Source organism: Sapajus apella, unplaced genomic scaffold, assembly GCF_009761245.1.
Source record: "Sapajus apella isolate SASKATOON/1434 unplaced genomic scaffold, GSC_monkey_1.0 scaffold53, whole genome shotgun sequence".
In the NCBI taxonomy this organism is placed as follows: Eukaryota; Metazoa; Chordata; class Mammalia; order Primates; family Cebidae; genus Sapajus; species Sapajus apella.
Genome location: NW_022436993.1, coordinates 6,640,350 through 6,657,245, shown reverse-complemented (window position 1 = coordinate 6,657,245; position 16,896 = coordinate 6,640,350). Strand labels below are relative to the sequence as shown.

At 47.6% G+C, this 16,896-nt stretch overlaps 1 protein-coding gene across 1 annotated transcript in view; it reads right to left on the bottom strand.

Moving 5' to 3' along the window:
* Positions 1 to 9,373: 9,373 nt before the first annotated feature.
* The window catches only part of DNAJC1 (DnaJ heat shock protein family (Hsp40) member C1), a 223,175-nt gene continuing 215,652 nt past the window's right edge, over positions 9,374 to 16,896 (bottom strand). Inside the window, exons 11-12 of the mRNA XM_032243903.1 lie at positions 11,995 to 12,443; positions 9,374 to 9,582 (exon numbers count right to left, since the gene is read on the bottom strand). Of these exons, the coding sequence (XP_032099794.1) occupies positions 9,514 to 9,582; positions 11,995 to 12,443 (518 nt within the window). The 3' untranslated portion in view covers positions 9,374 to 9,513. The remainder of the gene's footprint in view (positions 9,583 to 11,994; positions 12,444 to 16,896) is intronic.

Below are 16,896 nucleotides of genomic sequence, written 5' to 3'. Positions count from 1 at the left end.
TGTCTTTCAGGGAAAGGGGTTCTCTAGGGATTGGGGGAGTAGTGGCAGCATAAAGGGCAGGGTTGGGAAGGACCAGTGCTGGTCACAGGGGTCAGGTGGGCACAGGAAGTGAGGCTGGAAGAGGGCTGTGGGTTTGCAAGAAAGAGGTGATTGGTGCTGTTCGGCAGTGTGGTTTCTGTAGTTCTGTGGCCACAAAAGGCAGGTTGTAAATGCATATTAAGGCAGCGGGCAGCATGGACAGCACAGTGAGACACCCTCTCTACAAAATAAAGCTCAGCATGGGGGCATGCCCCTATAGTCCAAGCTCCTCAGGAGGCCTAGGTGGGAGAATCGCGTAAGTCCAGGAGGTAACAGCGACAGTGATCATGCCACCACACTCCAGCCTGGGTGGGAGACCCCATCTCTTAATGTGGGGATAGATAGCAAGGTGCAGAGTGGGTAAATTCAGGGGAAAGACAGTTGGACAAAGGTGGAAGGATGTGGATATCGGGAGACAAGTACATTATTTCTAGATTTGGGTCCAAATATCCTAGATGAGCTCACTGCCTCTTCTCTGGCCTGCTCTTTGCTGGAAACCCCATGAGGTTGAATTTTCAGATTTTGCTTATAACTCTTGGCACATCTGGTTTCCTTCAGGTAGACCCAGAGCTAGGCCTTTGGTTGGCGAGAACCTCAGTGCCCCACCCTCCACCCTTGTCTCCTTTTAGATGGGAGAGCCTGTCCTTCAAGTGTGGGCAGTTGGCAGAGGGTGTTCCCTAGGGTGCTGAGCCAGGCATCATGTCAAGCACTTTACCTGCCTTACCTCACGTCAGCTTTACACAACCCTGTGAGGGCTGCTTTGTTTCCTCTTTAATTTTGCAAATTAGGAAGTTGAGGCTTACAGAGGAGGGTACAGAGTCACACAGCTGCCAATATATGAATTGGTACAATTAAGAATGATCTGAGGCAGGTAACGAGGCAGCACCCCATAATAATCTTAGAGCCGCTCCCGACTCCAAGTTCACTAGGGAGTGGCGGAGGCTGGGACACCTCGTCAAGAGCGAGGCCTTTCAGGGTGTGGGTTTAGCCTGTCCACCAAGCACTGGCTCCCAGCACAATTCCACCCCTTGCTGTGCACCCCAGCAAAACCCAGCCTCGCTGCTCTCGAACATGCCATGGCCCTGACACCCCTGTGCCTTTCCCCGGCATCACAGTAACTAAAATCAGAGAGGCCTTAACATGGCTATGGCTAGAGTTTGAGATGTCCCTGGCTGTGCGTTCATTCGTAGTCTTTCCAAGGGGTGTTGGGGTGTGCGAGCCTTAGCCCAGGTACAGACTGGAAAGGCCCTAGGGAAGAAACGAGAGACCCCTCAGTGGACCTGTGAATTAAACTGGTTTGAAAAATTCAGGTGAGATTATGTGAGAGGACTGGAGAAGACAGACAAGTTGGAGTCCCCCACGGATAGTGACTACGGAGTAGGCCAGGCCAGAAAAAGCTGGGGATGTTTCAACCCCCGGAGGCTTTTAGGGGAAAGGAATTTGCCTTCTCTAAGGCCCTGGCTCCAGGTAAGCTGCTTTCTCAATGCCCTTGGAGGCACTTGCACTGTCCAGCTTGCTGGAGAGGAGGCCACACAGGCAGGCTTCCACGCTTCTGCTCTGGCTCTTTTGGACATCAGGGACGCACCATAGCTCCCTGGACAGAGTGGAGGATTCTGCTGGGGTTTTGCACAGAATCTGGCTCTGGAACTGGAAGGCTGACCCTCACCAGACTCCAACAGAGGGGGGCAGTTGAAGTCACTGGGGTGGGAGAAGGGTGGAGACAAGAAGGAAGACTGAGGACTTTGGGGACACCAAGACTAACAGCGAAAGATGAAACATCTGGAGAGGAATCTGAGGAGAAGCCAGGGGAACTTCACCTCCATTTCACCCCAGAATGTGAGGCTATACGTAGTTGGAAGATGGCACACACCACCTTTGGCATCAAAGGGTTAAGGTCAAGCCTGAAAACACTTCTTGGACATGGTACTTAGGTATTTGGTGATATGAACAGGAGGGGCTTTGGTGGCCGGAAGACAGGTGCAGGAGTCAGATGACAAGTGGCTGAAGGGTAGGGAAAAAGTCACCAAGGGGACACAGTGTCTAAGGCTCCCCAACATGTGCCATTAAATACTTGATTGTATAATGAGGTTGTAGCAAACCAGTCCCTCGGTTCAGCTTGCTTTAATAAACTGCCATCATTTGGCCGGGTGTGGAGGTGCATCTCTGTAATCTCAGCACTTTGGGAGGCCAAGGAGGGAGGCTCACTTGAGGTCAAGAGTTCAAGGCTGCTGCTATGATCACTCTACTGCACCCCAGCCTGGGTAAGACCCAGACCCTGTCTCCAATAGTTTTCTTTTTTTTTTAATGCTATAGTCTGTGTGGCCTATATACAACAAATGTTATTTCCCCTGGTCAGTGAGGCTCTGTTCCAGAGGCAGAAGGATGACTTCCCTTTGTGTTCTCACATGGAAGGAGGCACCTCCCTGGCCTCCCCTTCCTGGGGACTCCACTCTCCTGACCTAATCACCTCCAAAGGCCCCACCTTCTGATCGCATCTTCTTCCAGGTTAGGGTCTCAACACAGTCCATTGCAACCAATGAAAAAAGAAGTTACCTCCTGATTTGCAGCAGTAAATTCGACAGCACGTTAATTTTGGTAGTACCTTCCAAAGCTTAAAATTAAAGCATGAAATTTTGTGATCAGGTTTATTTGTTTTCCTTCAAACTCTGTTGGATGCATCTGGGGTTTTTCACTTGGCTCCCATAACAAGCAGACGGATGAATTAGGGAATTCTGTCTTGGCAGCACTGCCACCTTGCTGGTTCCCCCGGTCTCCTCCAGAGCAGGCAAGGTCAGGTGTTCTCTGCAGCTGAGCTGCCCACATACATTGGAATTGTTGAACAAAACAGGGTCCCATTTTTTTTTTTTTTTTTTTAAACGAACTCTTGGCCTCATGCAGTGGTTCTTCCCAGCTGACGAGTGGAATAGCCTGGACATCAGCACCTTCATGTGGGGATTCTCTACCCAAGACCCAATTTTTTTTTTTCTCCCAAGACAGGGTCTAGCTCTATCACCCAGGCTAGAGTGTGGTTGTGTGATCACAGCTCAGTTGTAACCTCAATCTCCTGGGCTCAAGCGATCCTCCCACCCCAGTCTCCCAAGTAGCTGGGACTATAGGCATCAGCCACCACATCTGACTAAATTTTTTTTTTTTTTTTTTTTTTTTTTTTTGTAGAGACAGGGTCTCATGTTGCCCAGGCTGCTTTCAATCCCACCTCAGCCTCCCAAAGCGCTGGGATTACAGGTGTGAGCCAGTGCACCTGGCCCACAACCGGTTTTTAAGTTCTACATTCTAACAAAACAGGACAGACATAATTATAGCCAAAGAGCAAATTTCCAACAGTGATTTTTTAAGCCACATCTCTTAAAAAGGGAAAACTAGGCCAGGTGTGGTGGCTCACACCTGTAATCCCAGCACTTTGTGAAGCCGAGGCGGACGTCAAGAGATCAAGACCATCCCAGCCAACATGGTGAAATCCCGTCTCTATTAAAATACAAAAATTAGCTGGGCGTGGTGGCACGTGCCTGTAGTCCCAGCTACTCCGGAGGCTGAGACAGGAGAATCACGTGAACCTGGGAGGCGGAGGCTGCAGTGAGCCGAGATTGCCCCACTGCACTCCAGCCTGGCAACAAAGCGAGACTCTTCTCGAGGAAAAAAAAAAAAAAAGGAAAGCAGCTGAGGTCAAATGTGTCAAGATATCTACTGTTTAAGTGCAGTGATCTAACTGCGAAACCAAGATTGGAACCGAAATGACAGTACAAGCAATGAGACACCTGGTATTTTACAAGGTATTTCTTTCTGAACAACAAAAGCATACGTGATCAAGGTGGCTCAATTTCCCTTATGACTTAGGCCATAGTAAATCATACAGCAACCCTACCGCTTCCCCAAAAATCTGTCAATTTTCTTTTGTAAACGGTAAACTGTACGACCCACAGATAAGGTTTACCGTGGTAAACTCATGTAATAACCCAGGAGATACTGAAGGGGGGACACTCTTGGTTTGGGACTATTCCTGACAAGGCCGTGGGGACAACAGGCCCACACCACAAGCAACCTAGCCTGGGTCCCGCCCCACATCTCAAACTCCTGAGTGAGGTTACAAAGGCGGTTCTCAGACCCGAGAAAAACACCATTCATGTTTCAGCCCAATATTTGGAAGTCAGATTTGTTTTACGAAAGACCAAAATATGTTTTTAACCAAATGACTAACCTTGTCCAGTTGCAGTCACACGGACCTCACGCCGAAATCTCACCTCTCCGCAGCTTCTAGAGCCAACTCCCCGTCTTAAAGGCCTGAGCCCAGGTGCTGGTCCATGGTGGGGGGCGGGAGGCCTGCAGCACAGGTGCCAGTGCACGTGGTTGCGGGAAATCCTGCCAGGCTGGGCCCTGACTCAGGTGTCTCTGTGGCTCAGCCATCTCTGAGGGAGGTGGGTCTTCACGAGGGCTGGGGCAGGCCCAGGGCTCGCTTCTACCCTGGGGCTTTCTAAACCGAAGCAAGACAATGGAAATCTCTGCACTGTCCTTCCTCTCCGGGGGAGTTCAGCCCCCCTCTTAAAATCTGCAAGCATTTGGGACTGGCCACCTGTTAGCAATGATGCCCCAGAGACAGGGGGCTGCATAATGCAGCGCCCAGGCTGGGTGTCCTGGGCCCCAGGGATCACATGGCCTCCCTGGATGCACAGAACATGATTTAAACCATGCCATTTCAGCCGGAGGAAAAAGCCTAAGTGCCAAAACGAACGACAACAAATACCCTAGAAAATTAAGATGAGATGAAATATTTGATAGAGCTTTAGTTACCTACTTTGAGAGGAGTTTGCGGGAATGTGACTGGCAGACATCAAGAAGCCCTGCAGCAAGAGGCATTTTTAAAGTATCTGAAAATATGGACAGTGAAAAGCTTATTAAAGTCTTATTCTAAAACTGCGAAGGGAATTTAAGAACACTCTGGTGGAAGAGGAAACCAGTCTGCAACACTCAGGGTGTTTGCCAAGCACGTGCAGACCAATTGAAGAGAAACTCCCAGGCAGTTCCCAAAGCAAATTCTGCAGATGAATCAGATGATCTGCTGAAAATCTAAGTAAGCTTGTCAACTGATGAAAAACCTCCTTCTCACCTGAACTTTTCCTAACAAGGCAAGCTAAGCCGAGCACGGGAAGCTCGTGCACACCTGGGGAAGAACTCGGCGTGGCTGCACATTCCTGACCCCTGTGGGTGGGGGCAGAACCCCCTTAGGGATAAATAAGATGCTATGAAAACTGGTGCTATAAATGGTTTGAAGAAATGGCAGCTTTGAGGTTTCTGCCCCAGTGCGGAGAGAGAGTTTAAGTCACTAAAGGATAAGAGACTCAGGTGTCTAGGACAATGAGGGCAGAGCCCTCTCACCTGGTGTCACGCCCGGGAGTACCCTGCTGCTCTGCACTCTGTGGGGCTCACCAGGTGGGGGCTGCAGATGGCCTCCTCCCTCCACTCCTCTCCAGCCCCTCCTGTGCCCCCTGCAGCCCCCGAAACCACAGCCCTCTACATGCCTTGGTCCCCGCTTCTTCCCCATGGTCTTCACCTACGATGCAGACGATTCAGACGTGCTTCTTCCCATCCAAACTCTGCCCTTTCCTTAAACCACACCTGCGGAAGGAGAGGAGACCAGGCTGAGGTCAGCCTGGGGAAGAAACGTTCCCATTTAGTGGCAAGGGGAGGAGCAGACAGATGGGGGCAAGGCCGAGATGGCCCTGAGTGTGAAGGGCTTTCAAGAGCACCTCACTGACCCTCAGATATGAGCACGTGCATTCTGTGGACAGGAAATGAGCCCAGAAAGAGGCTGAGATCACCAGCCCACACCCCAGGCTATCAGCCGCCGAGCTGAGACCTCGAGCCCCTTTCTGCGTGAGGCCCAGTCTAAAGCTCTGCTGCCTGCTGCACGAGCCCTTCTGGGGCCATGTTAAAAGAAACGTCACTGCACAGGCTATGAGCCTTTTTGGGTGAGAGACTCTTTGGGCACCCAGTGAAAGATGTGGACCCTCTCTCCAGAAAACCACACATCCAAGATAGATTTTGCAAACCCTTTGCAGGGTCCCTGGGAGTGAACGGAGTGCCCCCAGGCCCCAGGTTGGGATTCCCACCTCACAGGCAGGAGATGGAAGGAGGCTGACCCTGGCCCATCAGCTCTGCTGTGGCCATTGTGGAGATGACAGTGACAGGAAGCCAGGCTGTCACAAATAACACAACATTGTTTCTGCCAAGCCATGCACTGGGTTAAAGACTTCATATAGACGAGCTCACTTTATCATCCTAACAACCTAAGCAGCAGCTACCATTATTCTCTATTTCTTCAGATGAGAAACTGAGGCAGAGTAGAACAACACAGCTGACGTCACCCAGCTCAGCAGACCGTGGGGGAGCCAGCGTCCCCCACCTCCAGCTGGGTCTCACTCCCTGCAATACGAGCAAATGGACATGGCCATGGGGGTGGGGATTGGGGGGGTGGCTGCCAAGGAGCTGGAGCTGTGGGGTCCCCAGAAGTGGAGGCCTGAAGGCTGCAGTGGGGCCCAGTGCACCTCAGTTCTGCTCGGTAACCGCTCTCAGGGTGGCCCTGGGCTGTTCTCAATATCAGCTTCACCCTCAGGAGACTAAGTTATGCCCAGCTGAGGATGTCCACAAGAACGCACTGCAGACCCTAGAAGTGATCCCTCAGAGAGGTTCCAAGCCCACGGAGGATGTGTGGGGCCAGCGAGCAGTCCAGGGCCCGGGGCCAGGGGGGACTAAGGTTTGCCCTCCTACCTGGGACATTCCAAGTTCATGTTTACTCAGGTCTCATTTAACAAGGTAAGAATAGCACACACAGTATTCACGTCCGACGGAGAACTTCTTTTCTTCCCTGAAAAAGGGAAAACCAGCCTGGGCCACAAAGCCAGACCCATCTCTACAAAAAAACAGAAAAATATTAGCCAGGTGTGGTGATGTGCACCCACAGTCCTGGCATTTGGGGGGGGAGGCCGGGGGACTACCTGAGCCCGTGAGTTTGAGGCTGCAGTGAGTCATGATCCCAGCCTCAGCAGCAAAGCAGGACTCCCTCTCTTTTTTTTTTGGAGACGGAGTTTCGCTCTTGTTACCCAGGCTGGAGTGCAATGGCGCAATCTCGGCTCACCGCAACCTCCGCCTCCTGGGTTCAAGCAATTCTCCTGCCTCAGCCTCCTGAGTAGCTGGGACTACAGGCACGCACCACCATGCCCAGCTAATTTTTTGTAGTTTTAGTAGAGATGGGGTTTCACCATATTGACCAGGATGGTCTCGATCTCTTGACCTCGTGATCCACCCGCCTCAGCCTCCCAAAGTGCTGGGATTACAGGCTTGAGCCACCGCGCCCGGCCTTGGACTCTCTCTCTTAAAAAAAAAAAGTGAAAAGTGAAGAGGAAAGGAAGAGAGTGGTTGGGTTGATTCTTATGAGCAAGGCAGCAAGAACAGAAAAGCAAGCAATGTGAGGCCACAAGTGGAAAATTTCACACCTGATGCCTCTGCTTTCTGATGGGTTCAGCAAATAAACTTTGTTTCATGCACAAAATTATGAAAAATATTGCATAAAATTACCTTCAGGCTGTGTGCATAAGGTGTATGTCAAACATAATAAACATCTGTAATCCCAGCACTTTGGGAGGCTGAGGGAGGAGGATCACTTGAGATCAAGAGTTCGAGACCAGCCTGGGTAACATGACAAAACCCATCTCTACTAAAAACACAAAAATTAGCCAGGTGTGGTGGCACATGCCTGTAGTCCCAGCTACTTGGGAGGCCAAGACAGGAGAATCGCTTGAACCTGGGAGGCGGAGGTTGCAGTGAGCCGAGATCACACCACTACACTGTAACCTGGGCGACAGAGTGAGACTTTGTCTCCAAAAACAAACAACAAACAATGTGATGTTTAGACTTGGGTCCCATCCCCAAAACTGTGGACTCAAAAATTTTGGATAAGGGATACTCAGGCTGCAATGTGCTATTTTTTCACTTTTCCACTGCTCTTTTTGGGATGAGGGAGTTGCGTATGAGGTGTAAGTTCCCTACAACATCTGCTAAGAGCCGGGTGTTGGCCTGAGACCTGAGTCAGCCTCTGTCTCCTCCTGTTAGGGAAACGGCTGGGGACTTACCTGAATCCACGTCCTCTGTATGGAAAGAAACTTGCACTGCAGAGTGGGGACCTCCGCCACTCAAACTTTCCTCCAGGAAACTGTACCCTCACTTCAGTCCTTAGAGAAAATGACATCTTTAAGATATTTTATCAAATCACATCCCTTAACCGTGTTCTGGTTATCTTCATGATTTTCTTTTTTTTTTTTTTGGAGACAGAGTTTCGCTCTTGTTTCCCAGGCTGGAGTGCAATGGCGCAATCTCGGCTCACCGCAACCTCCGCCTCCTGGGTTCAAGCAATTCTCCTGCCTCAGCCTCCTGAGTAGCTGGGATTACAGGCACGCGCCACCATGCCCAGCTAATTTTTTGTATTTTTAGTAGAGACGGGGTTTCACCATATTGACCAGGATGGTCTCGATCTCTTGACCTCGTGATCCACCCACCTCGGCCTCCCAAAGTGCTGGGATTACAGGCTTGAGCCACCGCGCCCGGCCTTATCTTCATGATTTTCAAGTTTAGGCAAGCTGCTTCATCACACTATCTCCACGCCCTGAGCAAATTACAGAAGATTTAAAAGGAGCACTCAGCTGACGGTGACAGTTGAAGCACAGCAAGAAAGGTTTCGACAGAAAATAATAGTATAAAATAGTCAAAATGGTGATTTTAACTTAGGTACAAAAAATGGACCCAATTTCATCATTTCCTGAAAACTGTCCTACATGTTCTCTGGAAATTCTATCAGGTGGAAACATATTTCTATCAAGCAGCTCAGACTTAGAGCGTATTACCTTATCTCCTTGTTCACCCAGACTGTTTTGTTTCCCTAGATATATTTAACTAATTAAGATAATCTCATGTTGTTCTTAGCCAGCCAGCTGGATACCAACCTCGTTTTCCTTCTCCCCAAGCAACTGATATTACTACTCAACTGCCAATAAAGACATGAACTGCTGTGTTCTTTGGTGGTGGTTTGGGAGAAACATTAAGTTTGAATTCTTACACATTAGTTTTTTCACATGTTCCTTCAAAACCATATATTTTTGCCTGATCATTAGAAAGAACTATTTATTCCCTAAGAAGGTAAACCTTGCGTGATGAGAAATAAAATAATCTGCAAAATACCCAAATCCTTTTCCCCCAGCACAGTATTTGCTTAAACAATATAGCACAACACTCATCTTTTATTTATTTATTTATTTATTTTTACTAAGGCACATGACGTAGAAATGTTGAGGTACAAAATGCAAATTTCTGCATGAGATTTTTAAGATATTCATTTTAGAAAATTCAGGTGAACATCACCTCCCAGAATATTCAGCTTTTAGCTTGTTTTTTCTTTTGGACCAGTTCAACCAGCAACTTGTACCTAGTGATACAGTCTTCCTGCAGGAAGAAAAAAAGACAGGTGAAACAGTCACTTGCACAAGTCAGTGTGGTCCCCGTGTGGCTGGTCTGCCGGCTTCTGCTCATGAAGAGCCTTGCATCCAGTCCCTCTGCCCAGAACTCTGGGGATGTCCTGAAGTCCAGCTGCTCACGGGGCAGACCTGGCTGGGCAGTGTGAGAAGCGTTCCTGCAAGTGCAGCCCAGCCGGAGGGGAAGGTGCTCAGCACGGGGTGAGGGGCTGGGGCAGCTGTTTGTGAGGCGTACTGGCATCATGATCGGGACTTTCAGCTTGCTAAGTCTCATTTTCATGTTAACATCTCACTCTTTCATCACAACATACTACTTTAGAGAAATCAAACACCCTGGGCGCCAGCCAGGCAGCCACAATAGTCTTCTTCTGCGGGTCTGGCTTTCCCTAGGGGCTGCTGAGACCTTTCCCATGGGGGCCAGCCCCCAGGACACTGGCAGGACATGGCTGGAACTCTCCCCCCTGCTCCTCCCAGCCCCACCTTCATCCCACCCTACAGGTTGCAGAGCCACCCACCTCAGACCTCAGCTGCCCACAGCTGTCATGCCCTGGGCTCAGGCTCAAGACCAAAACAGAGGTGGGGTGATGGTAGGGAGAGGCCTCGTTATTCTCATGTTGATGAAAAGAAACTTAACAGAATCTATGCTGTTTCTGTTCCAAAAATACTGGCCCTGTGGTTCTGTAGCTTTTGGTAACTTAGGGTCCAGTGCAAAGTGACTTTATTAGCTGCCTGGGACAGGGAAAGGATGTTTATTCTTCTAGAATTTTAGCTTAGTGGTTTTATCAGAGTCTCTTCTAAGAGTTTTTTCTGCATCCCCCAAGATTACTTGCCTAAGGTCTTTAAAGGTATCAGTCTTTCCTTAGTAGCTATGCTGCCCCTAATCACATAGTGCCGAGACCAGATGTGGCCAGACTCAGCACTTAACCTGAGAAGAACAGCACACTGGGAGCTCTGAGCTGAGCCCATGCAGCCAGGCCCAGGCTCCAGCAGGCAGCTCTGCCCTGGCTGGCTCTGAAGTCAAGGATTCAGGGGAACACCTGTAGGCTGAGGAAGCCCTGCTCATTGCTGGTTGAAAACAGGAAGGTTTCCATGCCCCAGGCATGAGCTTCTGGGGTTCCATCCTTAGGAATCCAAGCTCCAGCCCCTTCGTTTATAAGCCAGTGTGGACTCATCACACATGGAGACGCCTGTGTCCTGACAGACGCTAGAGAGATTTGGGAAAAATAGTTACTTCTGGCAAACCAGTTGGAGAGGCTGGAAGAATCTGCGCTTCCCAAATAGATCAACTGCCAACAGTTTACTTTTCTCCCCAGAACTCTCAACTTTCATCATTTTAAAGTAGGTGGAGATGACTAGACCTGTACACTCAGGGACATGCATGGCAACGAGCTAGATTTTCTAACAGAATTTCAATTAAAAAAATAAGAATGTAAATGAGCATCAGTGTGCCCAGAGGTGACTGAGGGAGGCACAGAAGGTGGAAGAGATCCGGGCTTTTGATTCTCAGTGTTCCTGATGCCTTGACTAACAGTCTAGCTATAGGGAAAGAAGCCTCCACATACTCTGGAGTTCTGCAGCGCCTCACAGGCAGATCACAGAAAAGAGGCCCCCAAGCCAGGTGGGTGAACTCTCCACAGGGCACTCCCACCCTCTCCTCCCATCTGAGTTTTTAATCTGAGAACCATCTCAGGTGTATCTGAGCAGACACCAAGAGCTACAAGCAGGGAAAAAGGCCAACCACAAATAGCCACGCCGAGGAAGGTAAGCCCAAGCCTCGCTGTCGCCTGGCATGGACCACACACAGATATGGCCTCTGGGCCTCTGCGCAGCCACCATTTGCACCCACTGAGTCCAGAGTTATTTACACGGCAGAATCAAACTTGATCACAGCAATATCATCTACACCAGCGATCCTTTTGGTCAAAGATTTGCTGCACAGCCAGTGGGCCTTGTGATTGATAAACCCTCGGCCTTGTGATTTATAAACCCTCAGCCTGGTTCAAGGGAGCTTCCCACCCCCCTTCCCCGACTGCCACATTTCACAGTGAGGTGGCACCAGCTGAGCCTCCCATGTGCCCTTAAAGCCCAGCCTAAGTGGGCTAGTTCTCAAGAAGGTAGGCAAGCACTGTGGGTGAAGTTTCTATAACCACCTGTGTGATGATGAAACTTAGAATCTTGAGCTCATCTGCACACATAAACCACCTGAGTGCACAGATTCACATGCTCTAGGGAGAAATATACTGGAGGATAACTGGGAAATAAGAGATTACAGGACAGGTGTCAGTAGACAGGAGTAAGAGGGAAAATGCCACAGGCAGACAAGCTGCAGCCCCTCCGGTGGGATTCTAACACCCATGTGGAGGCCTCTTTGCCTGTCACTCACCTTGCTCTTGGATGGGACACATCTGGCTATTTTGTCCCAGCGATCAGAGGATCCCTTTGGATACTGCTGCAATGCCAGTTCCAGAAGTTTCTGTTGATTCTGAGTCCATGGCTCCTCTGCAGCCCGAGCTCTCTCTTTTTTCTGGCTCTCCTCGTCGCCGGACTCATTTTGTTCTGCTGCGTCAAAGTCCTTCTGCCGCTTTCCTCTGGTCTTCTCCTCTGGCTCCAGCTTCGCCGTGGTCTCCAGCAGCCTGGCTGGCTTCCGCCTCCGAGGCCGGGCCTCAGTGCCCCCCATCTCCTGCTCCCCGGAGTCCCCCTCCTGCTCCTCCTCTGCTGCCGCCCCCTCTGTGTCCTCTCTCTGGGTGATGATGTTATCGGGCAAGGTGGTGGCCGTTTTGATGGGCCTGGAATTCTGAACTGTCGATTTGAGTTCGGAGAGTCTAACCATTCCTAAGAAAGAGGGGTGTGCCACACAGAGGTGAAGGGCAAGGGGAATTTAGGAGATGGTGAGAATAGCAGCTGCCAGGCCCACAGCAGGCAGTGCACTAGCATTTTGCATGCAGGGTTTAATTTCATTTCCACACTATTCTAGAAAGATAGGGATCATTACCCTAATGTTATAGATTAGGAAAAGGAGGCTCAGAAAGCACTAGAGTGGGATCTGAACCCACTTCTGATTCCAACTCCTTTTCCCTTTCTCTACTCTGAGGAATAATGGGTATATAAAGAATCAGACTGTGAACAAGAATGCAAACATCTCTTTGAGAAGGAACAACCTGCTCTTCAGTACAAGGAAGGATCTGGCCATGCACAGTGGCTCACACCTGTAATGCCTGCACTTTGGGAGGCCGAGGTGGGTGGATCACCTGAGGTCAGAAGTTTGAGATCAGCCTGGCCAATATGATGAAACGCTGTCTCTACTAAAAGTATAAAAATCAGCTGGGCATGGTGGCAGACACCTGTAATTCCAGCTATTCAGGAGGCTGAGACAGGAGAATTGCTTGAACCCGGGAGGCGGAGGTGGCAGTGAGCCGAGATTGGGCCACTGCACTCCAGCCAGGGCAATAAGAGTGAAACTCTGTCTCAGAAAAAAGAAAAAAAGGAAGGATTCACTGCTCCACTGGCAAAACAAAAATCAACTGGTCAAACCTTATACTGTGCTGCCCCTGGAAAGCAAGTGTATGAGTAAATTATACAGTAATGGTAGCTACAGTAAGAATTTTTAAACATGGAAAAGGAAAATTTTACTAAAAAGTTTATTAACTGGGCATGGTGGTATACACCTGTAGTCCTAGCTACTTGGAAGGCTAAGGACGGAGGACTGCTTCAGCCCAGGAGTTTGAGGTTGCAGAAAGCCACTGCGTTCCAGCCTGGGCAACAGAGTGAGACCTTGTCTCTAAAGGTAATAATAATTAACAATAAAAGTTTTAAACCTTGTTCTAATAGGACAGAATAGATGACAAAACATTGCTATCCTCAATACGGTAGGACTTACAACTCAGTATAAGGACAAAGAACACAGCTCACAAAGGAAGAACTACAACAAGAACTGATGAGTATTAGAGAACTGAAACAACAAATCACCACTTTTCAATGATTAAATTGGCAACGATTAGAAAGTATGACAATGCCAGTGCTGGCAAAGATGTAGGAAACTGGATACATTTGGACACAGGTAGTGGGAGCAGAAACTGGCCCAGGCCAGAGCTGTCCAACGAAACATGCTATGATACTAGTATATAAACCACTTGGTATAGCACTGAGGAATAAAGTTTTTAACCTTACTTAATTTTAACTAATTTAAACTTTAACATAAATAGCTATATGTGGTAAGTGGCTACCATATTAGACAGCACAGGTCTAGCCTTTTTAAAGAACAATTTGTCAAATGGAGGTGAATCTTCAAAATGTATTTACTTGCGATGCTATAATTTTACTTAGAGGCGGTTCTCCTATGGAAATAATTATAAATGTATATTAAAATTTAGCTACAAAATGGCAATATTTTAAGCTGGGTGCAGTGGCTCATGCCTGTAATTCCAGGACTTTGGGAGGCTGTAGCTGGTGGATCACTTGAGGCTAGGAGTTCGAGACCACCTTGGGCAACATGGCAAAACCCAGTCTCTACTAAAAATACAAAAAATTAGCCAGGCGTGGTGGTGCATTGCCTGTAATCCCAGCTCCTTGGGTGGCTGAGACATGAAAATTGCTTGAACCCAGGAGGCGGAGGCTGCAGTTAGCCGAGATTGTGCTATTGCACTCCAGCCTTGGCAACAGAGTTTGCTCTGTCTCAAAACAAAACAAAACACACAAAAAAGGAGCCAATATTTAATTTTATTGTTTACAGTAATGTTTCCTCTTTTTTATACTAGCTTTTATTTAATAAAAACCAAAATTGGCCAGGTGTGGTGGCTCACGCCTGTAATCCCAGCACTTTGAGAGGCCGAGAGGGGGCTGAGGTCGGGAGTTTGAGACCAGCCTCCCGCATGAATAAACCCCTTCTCTACTAAAAATATAAAAATTAGCTGGTTGTGGTGGCAGGAGCCTGTAATCCCAGCTACTCGGAAGGCTGAGGCAGGAGAATTGCTTGAATCCGGGAGGTGGAGGTTGATGTGAGCTGAGATAGAAGGCCAGGCATGGTGGCACTTTGGGAGGTGGAGGCAGGTGGATCACGAAGTCGGAGTTCAAGACTAGCCTGGCCAAGATGGTGAAACCGTGTCTCTACTAAAAATACAAAAAAAATTAGCCAGGCATGGTAGCACGTGCCTGTAATCCCAGATACTCGGGAGGCTGAGGTAGAGAATTGCTTGAACCCAGGAGGCAGAGGTTACAGAGAGCTAAGATTGTGACATGCACTCCAGCCTAGGCAACAGTGAGACTCCGTCTCAAAAAAGAAAAAACAGATCCAGCTGAACACAGTAGCTCACACCTGTAATCCCAGCACATTGGGAGGCCGAGGCAGGGAGATCACCCGAGGTCAGGAGTTCGAGAACACCCTGGCCAACAAGGTGAAACCCTGTCTCTACAAAAATACAAAAATTAACTAGGCATGATGGCAGTTGCCTGTAATCACAGCTACTTGGGAGGCTGAGGCTGAAGAATCGCTTGAATCCAGGAGGCAAGGTTGCAGTGAGCCAAGATAGGGCCATTGCACTCCAACCTGGGCGACAAAGTAGGACTCTGTCTCAAAAAAAAAAAAAAAAGTACACGATTTTAAAAAATGTAAAAACTACAAAAAGGAATACAATGAAAAAAAGTGGCTTAGACTGGGTTTGTGTTCTGCTTTCTTGGTCTGGGTTCCTGGTCATTTTCTAAGAGGCAAAAATGAGTTTGGGTGTGAGTGTGTGAACGTCTAGAAATAGAATGAGTCTTGCATACCCTGTGTAGCTGCATTTACCTCCTCCTTTCTTATGTTAATACCGGCAACAACCTCCTTGGAGGTTATTCTTATTAGCTCATGCAGATTCACACTGATTTGGCGGCTGCGTAATAATCCACTGAATGGATATGTCATGACTTATTTAAATAGTTCCAGGTCCCAGTCTTTTGCTACTGCAAACAGCATTTCATAATCGTTATCTCCTCCATATTTTTTGATTATGTACCTCATAAATAAAACACTTTATTTGATTCTAATATATGCATATTTACTTATTCAATTATATCTACCACTCCATATTATAAAACACATATAAAAAAATCAAATTAAGGATAAAAAAATCTAAATACATCATTATGTGAAATGAAACATTCTCATGAAAATATTAACATTAAAAACAATGAGATTAAGAAATTGCTTAATATTGGGTAAATACTCAAAGGCCTGGATTGGAATTTGGTTTATTTTGGCACCTGACTTTGAATGGCCATCACAGTTGGAAAAGATGACCTACAAAGATACATCTATCCACATGTAGTGTCCTGCTGGCCATGTTGGTTACATGTGATTGTTATTTTCTTCCTTTTATCTATATATTTTTTGAGTTTCTATTAGTGAACATTTCTTTCCATGCTCACTAAAGCAACTCTCATTAGAAACAGCCGAATACCTGCATCTGGCTATGTTCTTATCTGTAGAAGGTCATTTTCCCTTGTGCTAGCCTATTAAGCCAGTTGTGTTTTCCAAACCACCCATCTCAAAGTCTTTGAAAGGCATCCACAATCTTAGGAAACAATTTTAGAATTTCTAATAATATTTCAGAAGCATGGCTTTGTGGCTTTAATGGATCATACTGCTTAGGGATTCTTCATTAATTTGTGAACATAATCAGAAGAAACACTTTTATTTCAAAATTCTTTGGTTTCTTAAAGGCTATTAAAAAAACAAAGTAAAACACAGAGTTTAATGAAGATATATTTGTGACAAATACCTTATGGTGCCTTTAGAGAGAGTAAAAGGATGTTTGGATGTGGCCAAATATTGCATCAGATTTGCTTCTTCTCCTCTCTGTCCTGATGCTGGATCTGCTCTTTGTTGGAGGCTGCTTCTGATGCCTTCTCTAAGCCACAAGTGTCACCCCAAAGATGTGCTTAAATGCTCAACTCCACATTTCCTAATGTATTCATACTTCTGACCCCTCCACCAAAGATTCAGGAAGATCTATGTCAGTTAATTATTCTGAACTGCACTGTCTTTTCAATGGTATGACTTTGGAGAATGTCTTGAAGTAGGCTTCTGTCATATAACATACCATTGCCCTGTCCCTGTCTCCATGCCCACAGAAATAACTTCATTGGCAGAAAAAGAAATCTGGAAATGTCCTCTTTGCCCAAGCCTGGAGAACTCCAAGTTGAATTATTTTTTAAAAATTATTATAAAAAAAAATATATATATATTATATTTTTTTTTTTTTTTTTTTTGTGGGGGAGTTTCTTTTTTTTTTCCCGCGGGGGGGGGACGGGG